This window comes from Oncorhynchus mykiss, chromosome 15, assembly GCF_013265735.2.
Source record: "Oncorhynchus mykiss isolate Arlee chromosome 15, USDA_OmykA_1.1, whole genome shotgun sequence".
NCBI classification, from domain to species: domain Eukaryota; kingdom Metazoa; phylum Chordata; class Actinopteri; order Salmoniformes; family Salmonidae; genus Oncorhynchus; species Oncorhynchus mykiss.
The window spans coordinates 19,707,619-19,726,579 of record NC_048579.1 but is presented as its reverse complement, the minus strand read 5'-3'; the positions used below and the strand labels follow the sequence as shown (position 1 = coordinate 19,726,579).

General features: G+C 42.2%; 2 protein-coding genes across 2 annotated transcripts; one reads left to right on the top strand and one right to left on the bottom strand.

Annotated features, from left to right (window-relative positions):
- Positions 1-8,060: 8,060 nt before the first annotated feature.
- On the top strand, positions 8,061-12,272 carry LOC110489747 (vesicle-associated membrane protein-associated protein A). The gene is made up of 6 exons (XM_021562612.2): positions 8,061-8,267; positions 8,938-9,090; positions 9,339-9,442; positions 9,729-9,809; positions 10,951-11,127; positions 11,300-12,272. Exons 1-6 carry the CDS (start codon positions 8,210-8,212, stop codon positions 11,459-11,461), a joined length of 735 nt encoding a protein of 244 aa, XP_021418287.1. The 5' UTR covers positions 8,061-8,209; the 3' UTR covers positions 11,462-12,272.
- Positions 11,736-17,711, bottom strand: LOC110489746 (protein APCDD1). The gene is made up of 5 exons (XM_021562611.2): positions 17,165-17,711; positions 16,641-16,836; positions 15,675-16,230; positions 13,550-13,871; positions 11,736-13,446 (listed from the first exon to the last, which is right to left on the bottom strand). Exons 1-5 carry the CDS (start codon positions 17,208-17,210, stop codon positions 12,989-12,991), a joined length of 1,578 nt encoding a protein of 525 aa, XP_021418286.2. The 5' UTR covers positions 17,211-17,711; the 3' UTR covers positions 11,736-12,988.
- Between the last annotated feature and the right edge of the window lie 1,250 nt (positions 17,712-18,961).

Genomic DNA, 18,961 nt, shown 5'->3' with positions numbered 1-18,961 from the left:
CCTAGAGGCGTTGATAGTAAAGTACAACGCCCAAAGAATAGTTTAATCAATTGCTTCAAATTCTGTTCAGTGACTGAATGATAATGTTCTATCTTGTGATACTGTAATTGCTTTGCTTTATCTTGGCCAGGTCGCAGTTGTAGTTTGAACTTGTTCTCAACAAGCCTACCTGGTAAAATAAAGGTGAAACAAAAAATATATAAAATATAGCAAAATATGGTGGATAAATTAAGAGTGTTCACTCAAGCCGTTTACCAGCATCAATGTGTGAATGTAATGTAATGCATGATCTACTGTTGGAAGTGATCATTTCCCGATTTCGTGTACCATGAACGTTGATGTTACTATTCCAGACAGGGTACCACTCAGAAGATGGGGCTTTCATAAAGCAGACTGGGAAAAGTTTGGTGATCATTGCTTAAAGTCTGTTGGAGAGTTGACTTTAGAGAGGCCGGTTGATGTACTGTATGTGCTGCCTCTGTGACCTCACTGATTTTGAGTGCTGTGAATTTATATGTACCAGAAAGTGAAGTGGGTGAGAAAAAGAAGGTGGTTCCATGGAGGACTGAAGAGTGCACTGCGGTTATTCGAGAAAGAAATATGGCTTAGAGTGTTGCAGAGGAATATGACCCCTAAGAATCTACTTGATTTCCAAAGGAAGAATGCTTTAGTACGTAGGATCATTAAATCTGTCAAGAGAAATGCATGGAAACAGTTCTGCTCTACAATAGGCAGGGGTACTGAACTGGGGGATGTATGGTCTATGTTGAAGAAGATGACTGGAAGAAGCAAGTCCACTCTAATTCCAGTTTTGGTTATGGGTATAAAAATGGCCGTAACTGATAAAGAAAAAGCTGACTTGTTGGGGAAGACATTTGCTAGGGTACATAGTGGGTTACTTTGGATTCAAGTATATAAGCAATGCAGATGTGAGATTTTAAATGCTCATGTTAATGTGTTTAAGAAAAGGGATACTGTTGACTCTTCTTTGGATGCAGTTTTTACCATACATGAGATGTGTTCAGCCTTAATAGGCTGTGGATATACAGCCCCAGGTCATGATGAGTTGTGCTATGTAATGTTTAAGCATCTACCTGATGAGGCTATACATGTTCTCCAGGGATTATTTAATATGATTTGGAGTAAGGGAGTTATACCTTCTGGTTGGAAACGTTTGGTAATGTTACTTTTTGTAAAGCCTGGTAAGGACCCTTCATGTGCTGATAGTTATAGACCAATAGCACTGACCTCTAACTTGTGTAAAATGAAGGAAAAGATGATAGTCAACAGATTGTCATATTTCTTGGAACATAGAGGTTTATTGAGTCAATGTCAATGTGGTGAAGGTAGATCTACTTTGAATGCATTAGTAAAAGTGAGCAATGAAGTTGAAAAAACTTTGGTCATGAAAGAAGTAATGGCTACTGTCTTTTTTTACATCGAAAAGGCTTATGCCACTATGTGGAGAGAAGGCCTATTGATTAAGATGGAAATACTTGGTATTGGTGGGAGATTATAGAACTGGGTTTTGGCCTTCTTATTTAATCACTCATTTTGAGTTAAAATAGAATCCATTTTATCTGATGCCTATGGAGAAGACAATGGTATTCCTCAAGGCAGTGCTATCAGCAGTGGTGCCCCACCTGTTTTGAGCCCTACATTTGTTTTTTTCTTGGGCTTGCCTGTTTTGCATGTTATTTTGGCATTAATACGTGTCACATATCAGTTTGCAAACAATGTAAAAAATATATATATCATTAGGTTAATGAAGCCGCATACAAACATGGTCTTTTTTTGTTTTCTTGAGTAAGGCAGCTCCAAAATGCAGGTGTTTCAGCCTAGCTCAGTGATTTCTGTGGTGGTGGGGCAAGCCAGCAGAAAATACAGAGCTTTGCTCCAAGTCTAAGGGTAGGGCTATAAAATTCGAGCCCCTTGGGTGCTGACAAAGAGTTACATTAGAAGTACCCATCCAAGAAGGCTCAAGGTCATTGACCACAGATAAAATAACATCAAATCACGTTATATGTACAGTAGCTTTGATTGGACTGATCATGTCAACATCATACTTTCAACAATCTTAGCTAGCAGTCATCATCATGAATCATTGTCATATGAAGATAAATAATGAAGATAAATTATAGATAAAACATAAACATTACACAACAAGTTGGAAATCACAAATTCAACAATGAGTGGTTTGGAAGGAATCAGTGAGCACTAACCTGCTATTCAGTGGAGTGGCTCTATGGTCCCAAATCTGAGATTAAGGGTCTCTTTCCCAAGTCAATGAAGCATGTTTTGTGCCACGCACAAAACAACTGTTAACTCTAAACTGCGAAAACTTGACTTCTGTGAGTTCAAGACAACTGGGAAGTCAGGAATAAACGAGCTCCGACTGGGAAAATGCGTTTTGAATGGTCATCCAACTCAGAATTGTAAATCTGGCCTCTTTCTAGCGATACAAAGATCAATGACGTCATCATGATTCAACCTTGTTTTTTTCTGAGTTCCCAGTTGTTTTGAAAGCACCATGTATCCAGAGAATGGCAGACATTGATGACAAAATGTGCCCAAGAAGGACCGTCGCGCCACCTTCCTGTTCAAGTGAGCACAGCACAACAAGGTGAGTCCAAAAATGTATTCTATGCTGCTGCATAAATTATATATTATGTCAGGGAGAAATGTATACTGTAGCTAAGAAAGTAATACTAAGTGTATGTTGTGTAATAAGATGTTAGTAGCCCATGTGCCTCACCCTAATAATTTGGTATGTTTATCCTTTAATTTTGCCTACTGTTCTGACTTGGTGGTGCACTTGGTGGTGCCTATAACCTGTTTTAGAGAAATGTAATCATTGAATATTGTAAGAGCTTTCATTGTCCGCTTATATGCCCCCTTTATTTATTTATCTCATGGGTCTGACTTGGTGTACAGGGAGAACACTGTAAGAATGGCCCGTGTTCTGAATTCTGTCGATGTACAGTATATTTCAAAAGTGCTAAACACATAATTATATTGACTATGCCCGTCCTAGCTCGCTCATTAATGTCTTAATCGAAATTACAGATTGCCTCGCCTGCTTGTTGTTTGTTCCCTTTTGCCATAGTTTGTATATCTCAATTGTCATTAGAATCCACACTGGTTTAAGCAAGTCAGCCATCTCAACTATGTTTTTTTAATAGGCAGTAAAGGAGGCTGAATGAACTGCTTCACTGCCAGGCAATGCTCCGCTGAAAGCCAGGTGCAGCAGTGGTAAGATTTTGGGACAGCTTTACGTAGGCCGTTTGTGGGCACCATTTGTCACTGTTATAGTGCAATTAATGTATTGTTTAGTGCTGTGTGTTGCAGTGACTTTGCTGGCATGCATTCCACCTATATTTATATCGCCACTGGCTATCAGTCCTTTCTTGTACAACATGATTAACGATGTGTTTTCGAATGTAGGGAGGGGTATTGGGGCTTCCCTATATGCTGATGATGGAGCTATTTGTAAGGTGGGAAGGAATGTCTCATGTGATCAAATTTATAGTGAATGTTGAAAGATTGTCAATTGACTGGGGTTTTAAATTGTCAGTGGCAAAGTCTTGTATGTTCTTCTCAAAGAAAAAAGTTGCTGATAATATACAGTTGTTTCTGTACGGACAACAGCCCGTGGGGAGGGTTTCTAAGTATAAATATTTGGGTCTATGTATGGTTCAATGAGCGATATACGTGGAAAGATGTAAGAAGTGTAAGAAGGCGATGAATGTTATGCGCTCGGTCTCTGGTTGTGAATGGGATGCTGATAGACAACCATTGATGGATATTTATCGAGCTCTGATCAGGAAGACAATTGATTACGGGTGTATAGTTTATGGAACAGCAGCAAAGACTTGGCTTCAGAGGCTGGACATAATCCAGCATATAGCTTTAAGGATATGCATTTATATCAAAATTGGATATACGGTGTAAAATAATTGTCATTAGCTTATTGAGTTAAGTAAAATCAAATCAAATTGTATTTGTCACATGCCCCGAATACAGCAGGTGTGAACCTTACCGTGAAATGCTTACTTGCAAGTCCTTTACCAACAATGCAGTTCAAGAAATAGAGTTAATAAAATATTTAAATAAACTAAATTTAAAAATCTAATCAATGAAAAAGTAACACAAGAGATTTACATAACAATAATGAGGCTATATACAGGTGGTACCGGTACCGAGTCTATGTACAGGTTATTCGAGGTAATTTGTAAAGTGACTATGCATAGATAATTAACAGTGATTAGCAGTAGTGCAACAACAAAGGGGGGGTCAATGTAAATAGTCCAGGTGGTCAATTGATTAGTTTATTTGTTCAGCAGTCTTATGTCTTGGGGGTAGAAGTTGTTAAGGAGCCCTTGGTCCTAGACTTGGCACTTCGGTACCGCTTCTCGTACTGTACCGGAGTGGGTGACTGGAGTCTTTGACAATTTTTTGGGCCTTCCTCTGACACCTCCTAGTATATAGGTCCTGGAAGTTAGGAAGCTTGGCCCCAGTGATGTACTGGGCCATACGCACTACCCTCTGTAGCGCCTTATGGTTGGATGCCGAGCAGTACCAGGCGGTAATGCAACATTTTTGAGGATCTGGGACCCATGCCAAATATTTTCAGTCTCCTGAGGGGAAAAAGGTGTTGTCATGCCCCCTTCACAATTGTCTTGGTGTGTTTGGACCATGTTAGTTTGTTGGTGATGTGGACACCAAGGAACTTGAAACTCCCGACCCGCTCCACTACAGTCCCTTCACTGTTAATGGGGGCCTGTTTGGCTCTCCTTTTCCTATAGTCCACGATCAGCTCCTTTGTCTAGCTCACATTGAGAGAGAGGTTGTTGTCCTGGCACCACACGACCAGGTCTCTGACCTCCTCCCTATATGTGTGTTTTGTCCTATATTTTTATTACATTTTATTTGTATTTTTAATTGCAGACCCCGTTCCCGCAGGAGGCCTGTTGCCTTCTGGTAAACCGTCATAAATAATCATTTGTTTTTAACTGACTTGCATAGTTAAATAAAGGTTAAATAACTAAATAAAATAAAACAGGTGTACCCTGAGGCTCTTGGACTGTGACTGAATGCACCTTGGCCTGACACCTGGATGTGCCTGCCCCAATCCTACCTGCCTGTTGCTGCCTCCACTGATTTTATTGCTTGGATGAGTTACTTGATGTGGAATAGAGTTCAATGTAGTCATGGCTCTATGTAGCCATGAGCCCCACCCTGCCTATTGTAAACCATTTCTCCATCCCATTCCCCATGTTAAGCAAATGAAAGGGAGAGGCTGTAGTCAATTGTAGTCAATTATTTTTCCAGTCAATTACTTTATTTGATAAACACCCTTTATTGTGTATGTGTGTCCCGTTTTGAAGGTTTAATAAAACGTTAATTCAGCGCATTAAATCCATATTTTAATATATGAAACATTCAACAGACTGAACAGTCATGTACCAATGAGATTAATTAATTGCATTGCAGTTGTGTGTGGTGTTGTTGCCATTCTGTCACGGATCCCCCCAGAACTTTCATCACGCACACCTGTCCCCTATTCCCACTGATTAGTATTTGTATATATGTGCCCTTTCGCTTCGATTGGCCTGTCCATTATTGTTCCAATGTCCGTTGGTCTGTGCTATGTTGGGTTGGCTTTCGTGCCACGTATATTGTGCAGATGATTACGGCTCTCGTCCGGTGTGATAATCATTGTGTATTTATTTGAGATACTCTTCACTCTTTTGTTTGGGTTTCTACCTGTGTTTTGTATACGTGTTTGTTTGGTCTTAGTCCCTGTGCCTGTACATGGCACGCTGTAAATAAATAAAAACTATTACGCATTCCTGCGCCTGTCTCCCTATCCTTTGCACCAGCAAGACACATTCAACCTCATCTAGCGATGGTATGGAATAACGGATAACTGACAAAGTACCTCAGCCTTAGGAGATCTTTGGGGAAAGAAGTCACACTTCCAGTTTGCACAAATCCTTATTTGATTTGCTGTGATACAGATAGTATAAAAGCATACATTCAATCTAGGCATGTTTTAATTGAAAATGAAAGCTTTGTCTTTCTTTATTCACCATTTCAATAAGGAAAGTACAATACCTGTATTGATGACCAGCAGGCTCAGACAATATCCATAATGACTATAGAGAAAGTACTCACCCTTCAAGACTCTATGAACAGATAGCTTTTCATAAAGTCATATGGTAAGTAATGAAATACAAGTTTCTGGGTGTGTGGGGAGTGGGTCAGTGACTTGAGGGGGAGAAAGAATCAGTGGAGCCAGCAGCAGGCTGGTAGAGGGGGGGCAGCCAGCATTGTAAGTAAAGACATGTGCAGGAAGATAATCAGCCTCTGTGTCTTTGTATCCCTTCCCTTTATTTCATTTTTTATGTCAGCCAAGGCCATCTTTTCAAAGAAATTCCATTTATTTCCATTTTTAGTTGAGTAAGGAGTTTATTGCTTCAGTCCTTGTATAGTTTTCACTTCTTGTTACCTGGTAAATAACCAACAACCATGGATAACCACAAGGAGAATAAGGTGAAGAAACAATCCATGTCAGCCAGGCCCATCTTTTTAAAGAAAAAATGTTTCCATGTTTAGTTTAGTAAAATAAGTAGTTTTGCTCGGGTCACAAGATAATCCAGAACATTTCAGTAAACAACACCACACTTAGGCAGAATCTTTGAAACATGGTACTGGAATGTGTAATGGCTGTACAGTAGAGGAAACGGTTTAACATATATTATTTTGTGAAATGTATGATGTAGAAAGGGAGCAGTAGTTTGACAGGATCAGAGAGGTTGGACGGGAGTGGGGAGTAGGTGGTATTTTGGGGGGGGGGGGGGGGGGGGGGGGGTGATGGGAGTAGTGAGGTTTGTAGGGAATTATTACATTTTAGTAGAAATTCAGGGTTAGTTAAGTATAGATGGGTCGCATCCCCAGCCGCGTCCTCAGAGCATGCTAATAGCTGGCTGGTGTGTTTACGGACATAATCAATCAACCCTTATCCCAGTCTGCTGTTCCCACATGCTTCAAGAGGGCCACCATTGTCACTGTTCCCAAGAAAGCTAAGGTAGCTGAGCTAAACTAAAATAAATAAAACCTAATATAACTCAAACGGAAAGCATTTGCATTTTTTTGCAAAGCACTCACTTCCGTCATCATGAAGTGCTTTGAGAGACTAGTCAAGGACCATATCACCTCCACCCTACCTGACACCCTAGACCCACTCCACTTTGCTTACCGCCCAAATAGGTCCACAGACGACGCAATCTCAACCACACTGCACACTGCCCTAACCCATCTGGACAAGAGGAATACCTACGTGAGAATGCTGTTCATCAACTACAGCTATTTAACACCATAGTACCCTCCAAACTCGTCATCAAGCTCGAGACCCTGGGTCTCGACCCCGCCCTGTGCAACTGGGTACTGGACTTCCTGACGGGCCGCCCCCAGGTGGTGAGGGTAGGTAACAACATCTCCACCCCGCAAAAGAGAAATGCTCACTAACAGGGATGTAAACAAATTTGTGCACAAAATGTGAGATAAATAAGTTGTTTGCGTGTATGGAACATTTCTGGGATCTTTTATTTCTGCTCATGAAATATGGGACCAACACTTTACATGTTGCGTTTATATTTTTGTTCAGTGTGTGTGTGTGTGTGTGTGTGTGTGTGTGTGTGTGTGTACGTACGTACATACATACATACATACATACATACACCCACACACACACACACACACACACACACACACACACACACACACACACACACACACACACACACACACACACACACACACACACATACATACATACATACATACATACATACATACATACATACAGTGTATTTGCCCCTAATGCAATTATCCAGTCTTATAAATCCCCAGTGGGATTTTGTCAAATTAATACATTATATAACATTCTAACCTTGTTTAGCATTATCTAGTCCAAATATGGCACTATTTGTATACGTTTCAATAGGGGGATTTTATTTTGAAGGCGAACACAGGTAAGAGCACTTATTTCGCGGTGACGTGCATTTTGCCCTGCTGCGCGCTTCCTTAACAACTCAACTGTACTCGTGTTCACGTCTATTGGCTCAGAGTGACTCGTTTCCCATATAGGTGATTTTACACTGACCTGGCTCCTTGGAACGGTTTCAAACAACACAATTCACACGAAATGTCTAAATTGGAGCAGGTCCTTGATCTTGAACCACCGTATGATCTCAAATTTAAAGGTAAGATAAGAATACTGTCGGTAGCTAGCTAACGTTACCACCTGTACTGCTAACGTTACAGGTTGTAGTAGACGCTTTCGGGAGTGGTAGCTATCGTTACCACTACAGTTCCCTGGACCGGGGATGTGTAGCTACAACAACCCCACTGACACCGCTTGTATACCGCCGCCATTTTGAGATGGAAGCGAGGATATATGGGCCTACCGAGTTACAGAGATATCACTTTAACAGTACTGTACTTTCTAATATTCTAACCAACCTACTGGTTTTGGAAGGCGTATGCTCTCTAGATCGGTATGCTAGTTAAGCAACCCATTCTGATTCGACCAGACATTCTCTGATTAATTTATTTGCCAGGGTCAGTGACAAGGCTGCAAATGCGGTTGTGAATGGGGGCAAGCTGATTGACTGACAGCTCATATGCTAGTTATCCCACACATTGACACATTGCATACCCCATTTCGCTATGCCCAGATAGTGCATGCATTGTTATAGCTACATGTTTATCTGAGCCTAGATACACTCTGTTTTCAATGGGTAATTTTACTAAACAGTAAACAATCTTCCATAATGTGTAGCAACTAGTCTGTTGGTTGTCAATTTTGCGCCTGTTGTGTGCCATCTTCACGTGAATCCATTGACCCTCAACACAATCTCCTCTCCCATGCAGGTCCCTTCACAGAAGTGGTGACCACAAACCTCAAGCTCAAAAATCCCTCTGACAGAAAAGTATGCTTCAAAGTGAAGACGACTGCACCTCGCCGGTACTGTGTACGGCCCAACAGCGGCATGATTGAGTCGGGAGCCACTGTCACTGTTTCTGGTAAGGCTTTGTATCTGCAGACCTTTGTCAGTGTGCTGCCAAATATGACAGAGTATCACTCAAGCAACCCCTTTTCGTCAACAACACTAAACAAGAACAAATTATATCCTGTCACTATTTCCACTATAATTCATTGTGTGACTTTGTAGAAGAATCAATCATGTACATGTCAAATGCATCTACCAGTACGCCTATATGTAGGCATAGTTGTTGACCCAATTTTGACCCCATATCTTCTGCCTCCACAGTAATGCTCCAGCCCTTTGAATATGACCCCAATGAAAAAAGTAAACACAAATTCATGGTACAGACAATCTTTGCACCATCCACTGCTACAGACATGGACGCAGTGGTAAGTTTTCCTGTCTACATTACTACTAATTACATTTTGTGCTTTATTCTAGTGGCTATGTCATCAATGGAAAACCTGCTTTTGTTGATCCACAGATTTCATTACTGTATTTAAATATATTTTTGTCATTTCTCCAGCAGAGGGCAGCAAATAGTATATTACACAGCCTGCTCCATAGTATATTACACAGCCTGTGTTGCATGTTTATTGTTATTCCATCAGCGGTCCCTGTGATCAATTAATCCATCTATGTTTACCTTATCTTGTACATGTTGAATCGCCACAGTGGAAAGATGCGAAGCCAGATGATCTGATGGACTCCAAGCTGAGATGTGTGTTCGAACTGCCCTCTGAAAATGATAAAATGGTAAGTAGTGTGTACAGTAGTACACTATCAGCGGCCTTCCAGGGTTCTGGTGTTATACGTCCAATGTTGTACTTTTGTCACAGCCACAGTTCAGTGTTGTCTGTCAATGCATCTTTTTCACATTCTCTCAGAGTCTACATGGCTTTCGCTCTCCTTACTGCTGTTTGTTCCTTTCTCTGCATTTTATGTAGGTACAGTCATATGATTGTTGCCGATATGCGATCTTGTGGATTTTTGTGTGGATAAACTGTAATAACAAGCATTTCTACCTCACAGCTCTCTATGGTCACATCTGAAACACTCACATCATGTAACAATTACAACTTGTTCCTAATGGTGACAGGTCAGTTTTGTTGGTTCAACACAGTCATTTATAGCAGTGTATAATGTTTTGCCCTACAACCAAAGCAGCAATTGAGAACCACTGAACACCCCAAAGTTAAAGACATGACCTCTATATATCTATGATCATGCATGCTGCATGTGCTTCCCCTCGTGCGATAGCCTAGCGGTAGTGCCAGGGAAACCCGTGGTAGCATCATGGCATTCACCACTCCTGGGCAGACCCCCAAGCTCAGCGCCAGGCACCTGGGGGACAGGGCAGCCCCCACCCCCGGAGAGTACCGCACTCCCCTGTGCAGCTGGCACCACCTGGCAGCCCGCTACGACTCCAGCGATCTCCCAGAGTTCATGTCAGCACCCAGCTCAGTGAGAGGCAGGCAGTGGAAGGTTTGTGGCAGAGCAGGAAGTGGCTGTTCAGGGGTAGATTGGGAAGTGTAGTTTACTCACTGTAGGTGGTCACCGCTCTTCTAGTGTAAATTCTGATTGTAGTAGAATAGTTGTCTGATCAGTGCTAAGTATGCTGTACAGGTATGGTTGTAGCTTTGTAACAATGTAATGTTGAATAATGGTTATAACTGTCATTTTGCCATTAGGCCCCTAATGAAAATGTATCACCTCTTCATACTAATTTCAAACAAATTGAAGTTTTCAAAAATATATTTCCATCGATGTAACGGTTTTATGACATTTGGTCTACTCAAAAGCGTGTTTAGTTTATTTGGTTGGCATGTACAGCAATGTCGGGAGGGAAACTAGGTTCCTGGTCACTTTTGTATTTTTTCACTTTGGCTGCCTCCAGAATGATGTCGATGCAACCAAAGCTGCCCCCGTCCTCAACTCCAAAGCAGATGGCACGTCGGGGCCAAGGCCCAGCAGCGCGTCCATGGATGACTCTGAGATGAAGAAATTGATGGCTGAGTGCAAGAGGCTGCAGTACGATGTGGGCAAACTCTCAGACGAGAACAGACAACTCAAGGTATGGTCATAGGTTGTGTGATGTCTAGGGTTGGTGGGATATTAGGATAGTATAATATATTGGTGATAAAAGGTATTATATCCTCAAGGCATGGAGACTAATGTTCTTGTAAGATGATATTGGCCTGGGGCTTTGGCTGTGGTAAAGAAGGATGTGTTTATCTTCCTCTCAGGACGAGGGCCTGAGGATGAGGAAGTCCCTCCGGTCAGACGACATGGTCACCGGCTCGGGCGCCATGATGAGCAAACAGCACTCTTCCAGCTCCCTCCCCTCGCTAATGGTCGTCATAGCAGCTATCTTCATCGGATTCTTCCTAGGGAAGTTCGTCTTGTAGGGGTGGGGAGGGGGTGGGCGAGAGAGAAGGAAAGTGGGCCGGCATAGGCTCTCATTTGTCTCCCAAGACCCTCAAGGTTAAAGTGTGTGTTATCGTTGACCTGCCATTATCAGTGATAGTGTCAGCTCACTGCGTACGTACATATGTTCTGTGTACCCGAATCATAAACTGGCCTCGCCTTTTACAATCTCACACGGTTAGTACACATGTGGGGAAAAACAGAGAGGAATGAGCTTTCTCTGGGGTTTTCTTGGGGGGTTCTGTTCAGATGTTCTGTTCTTTTTTTGGGGGGTGAGGCATCAGGAGAGGGAGGTTTTCTTAACTCAAATTTTACACTTGTTAGAGCATCGATAACAGGCGAGTCGGGGTACTGGGTTCAAGACTTTGGTTGAACAATTCTAATGAGTTCTCTTTCTGTGGTTTTAATAAGAGTTGGAATGTTCAGTGTCTTGTATGTTATTTTAATCATTTTAATAAAATGGGATGGGGGGGGCCTTCCAAGCAAAAGACTGCTAAATGTTGCTGGATGGCCTCTTACATTTAAATGTTCACTGAATTCTTAAATCCTTAATTTTTCTTGAGGAATGTGAAACAATACAGTATGCTGGGAATATAGGTGTCTCCTTCCATGGACATTTCCTGTTTCCTACTGACACACACATAATTATTAAATTTCTTTCTAGATTTTTTCTTTTTCTTTACACAAGTTATATATATATCCCTCGTGAGGCAAACATTGACTGAAAAGATCTCTCTGTTCTTGCAGTCCTGTCCCATGGTATTTAACATTGAAATAAAATGTTTAACATTATTTTTGTGGCAGTTTGTCATCTTTGTGCATCTTTTGTCTTTGAGGAAGAGTGAGGCTCGATTCCATTTGTGTTTGGTGTCCTCCATTCCTTTTAACTCCAATTGCAAACGCCATGTGAATGTCATTGGAGAGAGCTGCATGGAGCATGATGCATAGGCTGAGGTTCAACCCCATGGGGCTTGTAAAGGCAATGTTCACGGTAAGTGCTGCATATGTCGGCTCGACATTCCTTAAAAACACGCCACCAACTTTTTTTGTAGTAGGTTAGGAGAATTAAGTTTAGTTTCAAATCCACAAGCTTGAATATTGACAACCATCATGACTACCTACACAGAGAAAGGAAGAAACCAGTAATATGGCAAGGAGAGAGAGCGAGAAACCTGAAAAGTCACTTGTATCGAAGTGGCGTGTTATTAGGATGTCCCATGTCGGCTCAATCGAAATTACTTTTAAATGGCATTGTCGACAAAGCGTGATTGGATTGAATCACGGCCATAGACAACTTGTGTTGGGCCGTGTTCATTAGCGCACACCGTACGAAAACAAGCATTTTTAGTACAGTAGATCATCGTTTCACCTGTCATAGTGTTTCATGCCTACTGAACACGACACAATGAGAATGTAGCAACTCAACATTAATTACATACACTGTATTAAGAATCTAAAAGTCCAATGCACAGTCAGTGCTGCTCCACAACATTCAGCCACTGCTAACCCTAGCTGAGATACAGAACGGGTATAGCTGCAATAAGCAGTACTTTGACCACATCCAGCATGCCACCTCTTTCTCCCTGTTTGCAGCAGCTACTCCCCAGCCTATGGAGCTGGTCGGCTTCCCTCCCCCAATCCGTTGGCCCCTGGTCGGCCCCTGTACACTGCACTAGGGGAGCCTGGTAGGAGGTGGCCGTCTTATGGGGCTGGTTAGGGCTGGAGCCATCCGTGGGCCTCTGGCCGTTGAAGAGAAGGAGGTGGTCCGCCGAGTCTCGATCCATGCGGAAGAGTTCGTACTCGGTGTGCGGAAGCCGGATGCCCAGGGCGGCACAGCCATGGGTGGGGGTGACGTCCTGCTCCAATCCCTGGCGCCATGAGCCCTCGGCCCCGCACTCATTACCCCGGAAGATATTGAGCAGGGAGGTGGTGGCCTGGTCCATGGGGGTCACCCTCATGTGGTCCACTGTGAAGACCAAGAGGGAATAAGGGAGGTTGTTATGCACACTTTAATAATGGCATGATAAGCTGTGATCATACATATATTTTTTATTTGGACTAATGCCTACCTGTGAAGACAAACTCTGTCCCTCCCAGGACCCTGGTGGAAAGGACTGCGTGGCTGTAGTGACCCCGTGCGTACAGGCTGAATGTGGGGTGTCTGCACACTGGGTCAGAATAATGCCAGTAGTGGCCCTCCCAAGTGCGGTTGTGGTTGTGGAAAACAAAATGGCGGGTGAGGAAGAGGACCCCAGGGCGGACCTCACACCGCTGGCTTACCCATTGGCCCTGTAGTTTGACGGATAGGTTTTCTTCGCAGGGCAGGATGGGAGGATGATGCTGGTCCGCCCTGGCCATGACTCTGCAGATAAGGCAGGTACGCTCATGGCTCTGCAATGGAGAATGTTTTTGAATGTTACATATTGTGAATCAAGAAGGAGAAATACACACACCTGCAAAAGACTGTGGATGTTGAACCGCATCCCATTTCAATGTGTTACATCCATTGTACCATCAACATTATTCAGCTGTTTCATGAAATGTGTGTTTTTAAGAACCTTGCTTACTATAATACAATAAGAGAAGCATAATGTGCTAAAAGGTGAAATAGATATGTCAAAGCAGTTTAATGAGTTACAGCATGGTGATAAATAACACCACTGATGCAAACTGAAATGTCAACAGACAACCAATCATGATAATGAAAAACACAAACAAGGCAGTTCAAACTAGAGTCTGTTGTCTGACTCTGACCTGCCCAGCCAACCCAATAAAGGAGAAGAGTGCTGGCTTGGCAGACTGCTTTCTCATGTGTTACTTGAGAGTGTTCCTGGCTCCACTACACATCCTAAATTGATGGCAGCGATGAAAACAATCACCATGGGAAAGAAACAAAAGCTTCTCCCTGGCCTGGAAATTGCACTTGGTGATGGGGCTACTACTCCTCTCTCTCTTCTCTGGACGGGGCTCGTTGAACTTATTAAAAGCAGTGGGTGCCTTCTCTGCCTTGCTCTCAAGTCCTTCATCATTAAACAGAATCAGCCACAGGTGTGTGAGTTTCAAAATGACAATAGCTGGGAAGATGGAGATACAGTTGAATAGACAAATAAAACAAGATATTTTCGCATCCAAAGCCTCTGTTTTGGATTATTCCAAACCTTTCAACAGTCTGGTAGACTAGAACATCAAAGATGACCATCATACACAATGACTGCCTTTATGGTTTTCGATCCCTGTTTACACTCATTGGGCTGTGCATACATTCTAGTAAAAAGCCCATCAAGCCCCTGTTATGTGGAGAGCCCATTTTAGAGTGTACTCTTAGTGGTTGAGCATCAGATTAACGTTATAGCTGAGCGTACTGTATTCATTCAAGGCTGGCTGTAGCTCTACCACCTTCGCTACCATAGAATGAATGAATCACTTTCAACATAACTCGCCTCAGCTTTTAACTTTTAACTAGAGCTCATTTACATTGCACTGACACATTATAGGCTGGGAGTTGTTTGTGTTGGTTAAAAAAAAGACATGCTGGTAGATATATGGGTAAATGCTGCGGGGAGACATAAAAGGGATGGATCCTTTTGTATGACGGAGGAGAGGGAGGAAAGGAGGGAGCTTCTGAACTGAAGGCCTAGTTCCATCTCTCTGGTCAGGATCCAGTTTTATCCCTCTGCCCTCGATACAGCCTCAGGCACACACACACTGCCACAGAGTAAGGGCAGGAATTCAGAGCACAGCATACTGCGCCACTATTTGCTATTCTCTTTGAAGAGCGGCTGTGGAAAACCAACCAACAGATGATCACTATCATCCGTGGGTCCGCTCTGCCGCTGGGTTTGCACAATTCATATTCTCTCCCATTTTGCCCAAAATGAAACACAGAAAGTTGTCGTGTACAAGAAGCTACAGACAATACTGTGATTGTTGAAAGAAAATACAAGTACACAGCACTGGAATATGATGTATCACATACTGTACATGTGTGGCATCATTGTTGCAACAGTTTGTCATCTTCAACATCCACAATACTTTTCAGTTAGTAGGGATTTGATACTTGAAAATGAAACTACAGTATCTGCCAAAAGGGATTCTATCTCAGTGGGTCTCAGGATGTAAGTGATGACCCTGAACATAAAAATACAGAACAAAATATATGTAATAATATACATTATATATCTCTATGACTCTGACCTTGGTGTGCTGCAGGGGCGGCTGGTAGCTGGAGGGTTTGTGGTGGGTCCTCTGGGCTCGCTCAGTGTGGACATCCCCCAGGAAAAGCTCTTCAGTGTGGTCATCAGGGACCTGGGCGCCATGATGGCGTCGCTGCTCCACACGCACCAGCTGCAGCTCATTCATAGTGAAACCCAGCCTGCGGGCACAATCCCTCCCCCGCTCCTTCTCCTCGCCCCACAGGTCATAGCTGATATGGGGCTCCCAGGGCTCCCACGACTCCCCTCCAACCAGGGATGAAGCTCCGCAGCTGGGCTTGAGCCACTGGCTGAGGTTCCTGGCTACCTCAGGGCTGTGGAACACAACCTGGACGCTGTGGAGCTGGTAGTTGGCCTCGGTGCCTCCGCGGACCACCCATGAGGCCTGGCGCAGGTGCAGCTGGCCCCGGGCGAGAATGGTGTAGGTGGGAGAGGAGCAGCGGTTGTCCCTATAGTGGAACAGGAGGACCTGGAAGGTGTGGTTGTGGTGGAAGAGATAGGATCTGGTGATGAACTCTGGCCCAGGTCTGACCTCACAGCTGACAGGGGGAATAGAGCAAAACATGAATGATATTAGCTTAGTCAAATTATTCACTATTCCAGTATTATGCAGTGAGTCAGGTGGGTAACTAGAGTCAAAACCCAACCTACCAGCCAGTTCAACACCTAGTCTTTTACCCTAAGAGGTCTAAAGCTGAACCTGGTGTTGTGCCAAGTAAGTTTACATACAGAATAGTACTATTATATATTGCCGTGAACTTAACCCAACACCTAGCAACCTCCTCAAGAAGTTTAGATCTCATGTGTCTAGAGCTGCAAGGTCCAGGGTTCAAGCTCTACCCCCCCGACTTCACTACAATATATTGACTATACATTCTTAAAATGATGTACATTTTTAATAAAGATTAATAACAAACCGTTTAATGGCGCACATTACACAGTAGTTTACCTGGTGGATACCCAGTGGCCTGCGATGTTGGGTGGCATATGCACTGAGATCTGTCCTCCATGGAGGTGCTTGAGCATGTAGTGACATTGGGAGGCAACAATAACGGCATGCCGATCATGCTGCTGCCCATGTTTCCTCCCCAAGGACCTGACACTGGCTCTTATGTCAGAGTGAAGCAGAGAGCCCTCACAACCACCTGTAGGAACAGTGGATAAACTGGGATGTCATTAAAACACTTTTAAATGGTTAAAAAAACTCGCAATTATGTATGTTTTAGTAGTCTATTATACATTCATGAAAACTATATTACACAAAATAACATGAAAATAGCGTGCTTTGCTAAAAATCTATTGCTAAATTCTAGAAAATAAAACAAGAATCCACTACTTGTCGTTTAAAATTGCATTTTCAAATCATATACGTTTACATTGTAGGCTATATCACCCAATATTGGATATAATAATACAACTATTTAGGATACATTTTAACTTGAAAATACTTCCACCTTAATGTTAAAAACTCACCATTGAAAAGAAAAGCAGTAGAGATAATCAATTTGATCAGTAACATTGTTAGTCTTGACTGAGACGACACTTTAAAAAAGATTTTAATTAGGTAAGAATCACTCCAATTTCCATGATAAAGTATTGTTCATCGTTAATGAATTGTCTTCCTTCCCATTTGAGCCGTTCGTCACCAACCGTTCATTCCAGAATAATCAAATAGATCATTGAAAATTCCGTTGTCAATCATTCTAAGAAACGTGGCTTGCTGCGCCGATACGAAATAAAACGAGTTCCTTTCAACAATTTAGGCTACCAATTCAGCAGTTCTTCAATGTTGCTCTTAGATAAATGTTATTCATTTTGTTATGTTTCCTCTATCCGATTTTTGTATTTTAAATGGACAGGCGCACTCCTCTCTGTCCTCTGTGGCATAGTTGAAGAACACACACACGAGTAATATTTTCGTAGGAGGGCACTATCATGCTTTGACTCAGTGCCCCCCAACAAACCGATGAGTCAAATCCTAAAGTGAACGTGAGCAAAGTAAACTCCCGCAAGCAAAAAATAACCAGTGATATGCTTGGGCAGTTTAAAAACAACTGTAGTAGTAGAACACCTAGGTCTGCACTCACAGCACTGTGCCACTGACAATTTGAGCAAAAGTTATAACATATTTTATAAGCAGCTTTTTCATTTTTTCACTTTCATTTTTCACTTGTTGCTTTGGTATCACATTTCAGACCAGTGGTATAAATTATTGTTCATATTAAATACTACACATTCAAATAAACAACTGTTCAAGACATTGCCACACCATACATGAATGCACTGTACAGTATTATAGCAGACACATAATTAATTATACGTTCTACATTTTACAGCAGGCCATTGCAATACAAATGCAATAACCAATGCACTCACTATTTTTATTGAAATCTCCTGGGTTATGAATAATTTGGTGGAATATAAATATGCCTTGCATTTGAGTAGTGAGAGGGATATTTGTCAGTGTGTGGTCAAAAATACCTCTCACTCCAATCTCTCCTCATCTGTATTTCCTCAGTGACCTGATGGGTTTTTCAGCTACATAAATCATTTATCAGTTTGGTTGAGTAAAAACATACAAGAAGCCTACAGTATAAAATCCTGCTCCTGAGGTAAACAGTAAAGTCGATGATCCACCCAAGCTTTCTATCCTAACATTGTGAAGTCCAATAGTAAGATTCTGCAAATGAATTCCTCTCTCTTTCTTTGTTTCTGTCATTTGCCCTCTCCTCCATTATAATGTTATTGCAGTTAGAGAATCAATGCATGCACTGAGATAAAATAGATTTTGATTCATTGTATCCACACACATTTATAATGTAAATAATACATAGTGGGTTCTAAATAATTATATTTACAATATCACTACCAATCATCATGGCCAATCTGGTCTCAAAGCATTTCGTATTATCCTGTACGCAAATCAGAGACACACCATTTAGTATGATTTGTTACGTTTTGTAAGGTATGTCTTAATTTGTGGATGCACATCACACATTTTGTATGATATGTTACAAATCCTAACTAGCTGGCTAATGTTAGCTAGGCTTGGGGTTAGGGGTTAGGGTTAAGGTTAAGTTTGGGAGTTATGTTAAAGGGTTAAGGTTAGGGTTAGCTAAAATGGTTAAGGTTAGGGTTATGGGAAGGGTTAGCTAAAAGCATTAGGGTTAGCTAACATGTTAAGTACTTGCAATGTAGCCAAAATGCTAAAGTATTCCATGATGAGATATGAACTCGCATCCTTTGGGTTGCTAGATGTTCGCCGTATAC

What these genes read in the sequence shown, in the direction of transcription:
- LOC110489747 (XM_021562612.2), top strand. Translation starts at nt 8,210, where the DNA reads ATGTCTAAATTGGAGCAGGTCCTTGATCTTGAACCACCGTATGATCTC. An exon ending in CTACAGACATGGACGCAGTG is followed by an intron (nt 9,443 to 9,728) that starts GTAAGTTTTCCT and finishes GAATCGCCACAG; the next exon opens with TGGAAAGATGCGAAGCCAGA. An exon ending in ACGAGAACAGACAACTCAAG is followed by an intron (nt 11,128 to 11,299) that starts GTATGGTCATAG and finishes TCTTCCTCTCAG; the next exon opens with GACGAGGGCCTGAGGATGAG.
- LOC110489746 (XM_021562611.2), bottom strand. Translation starts at nt 17,210, where the DNA reads ATGTTACTGATCAAATTGATTATCTCTACTGCTTTTCTTTTCAATG. An exon ending in TACTGCTTTTCTTTTCAATG is followed by an intron (nt 16,837 to 17,164) that starts GTGAGTTTTTAA and finishes CTGTTCCTACAG; the next exon opens with GTGGTTGTGAGGGCTCTCTG. An exon ending in GGCCACTGGGTATCCACCAG is followed by an intron (nt 16,231 to 16,640) that starts GTAAACTACTGT and finishes TCCCCCTGTCAG; the next exon opens with CTGTGAGGTCAGACCTGGGC.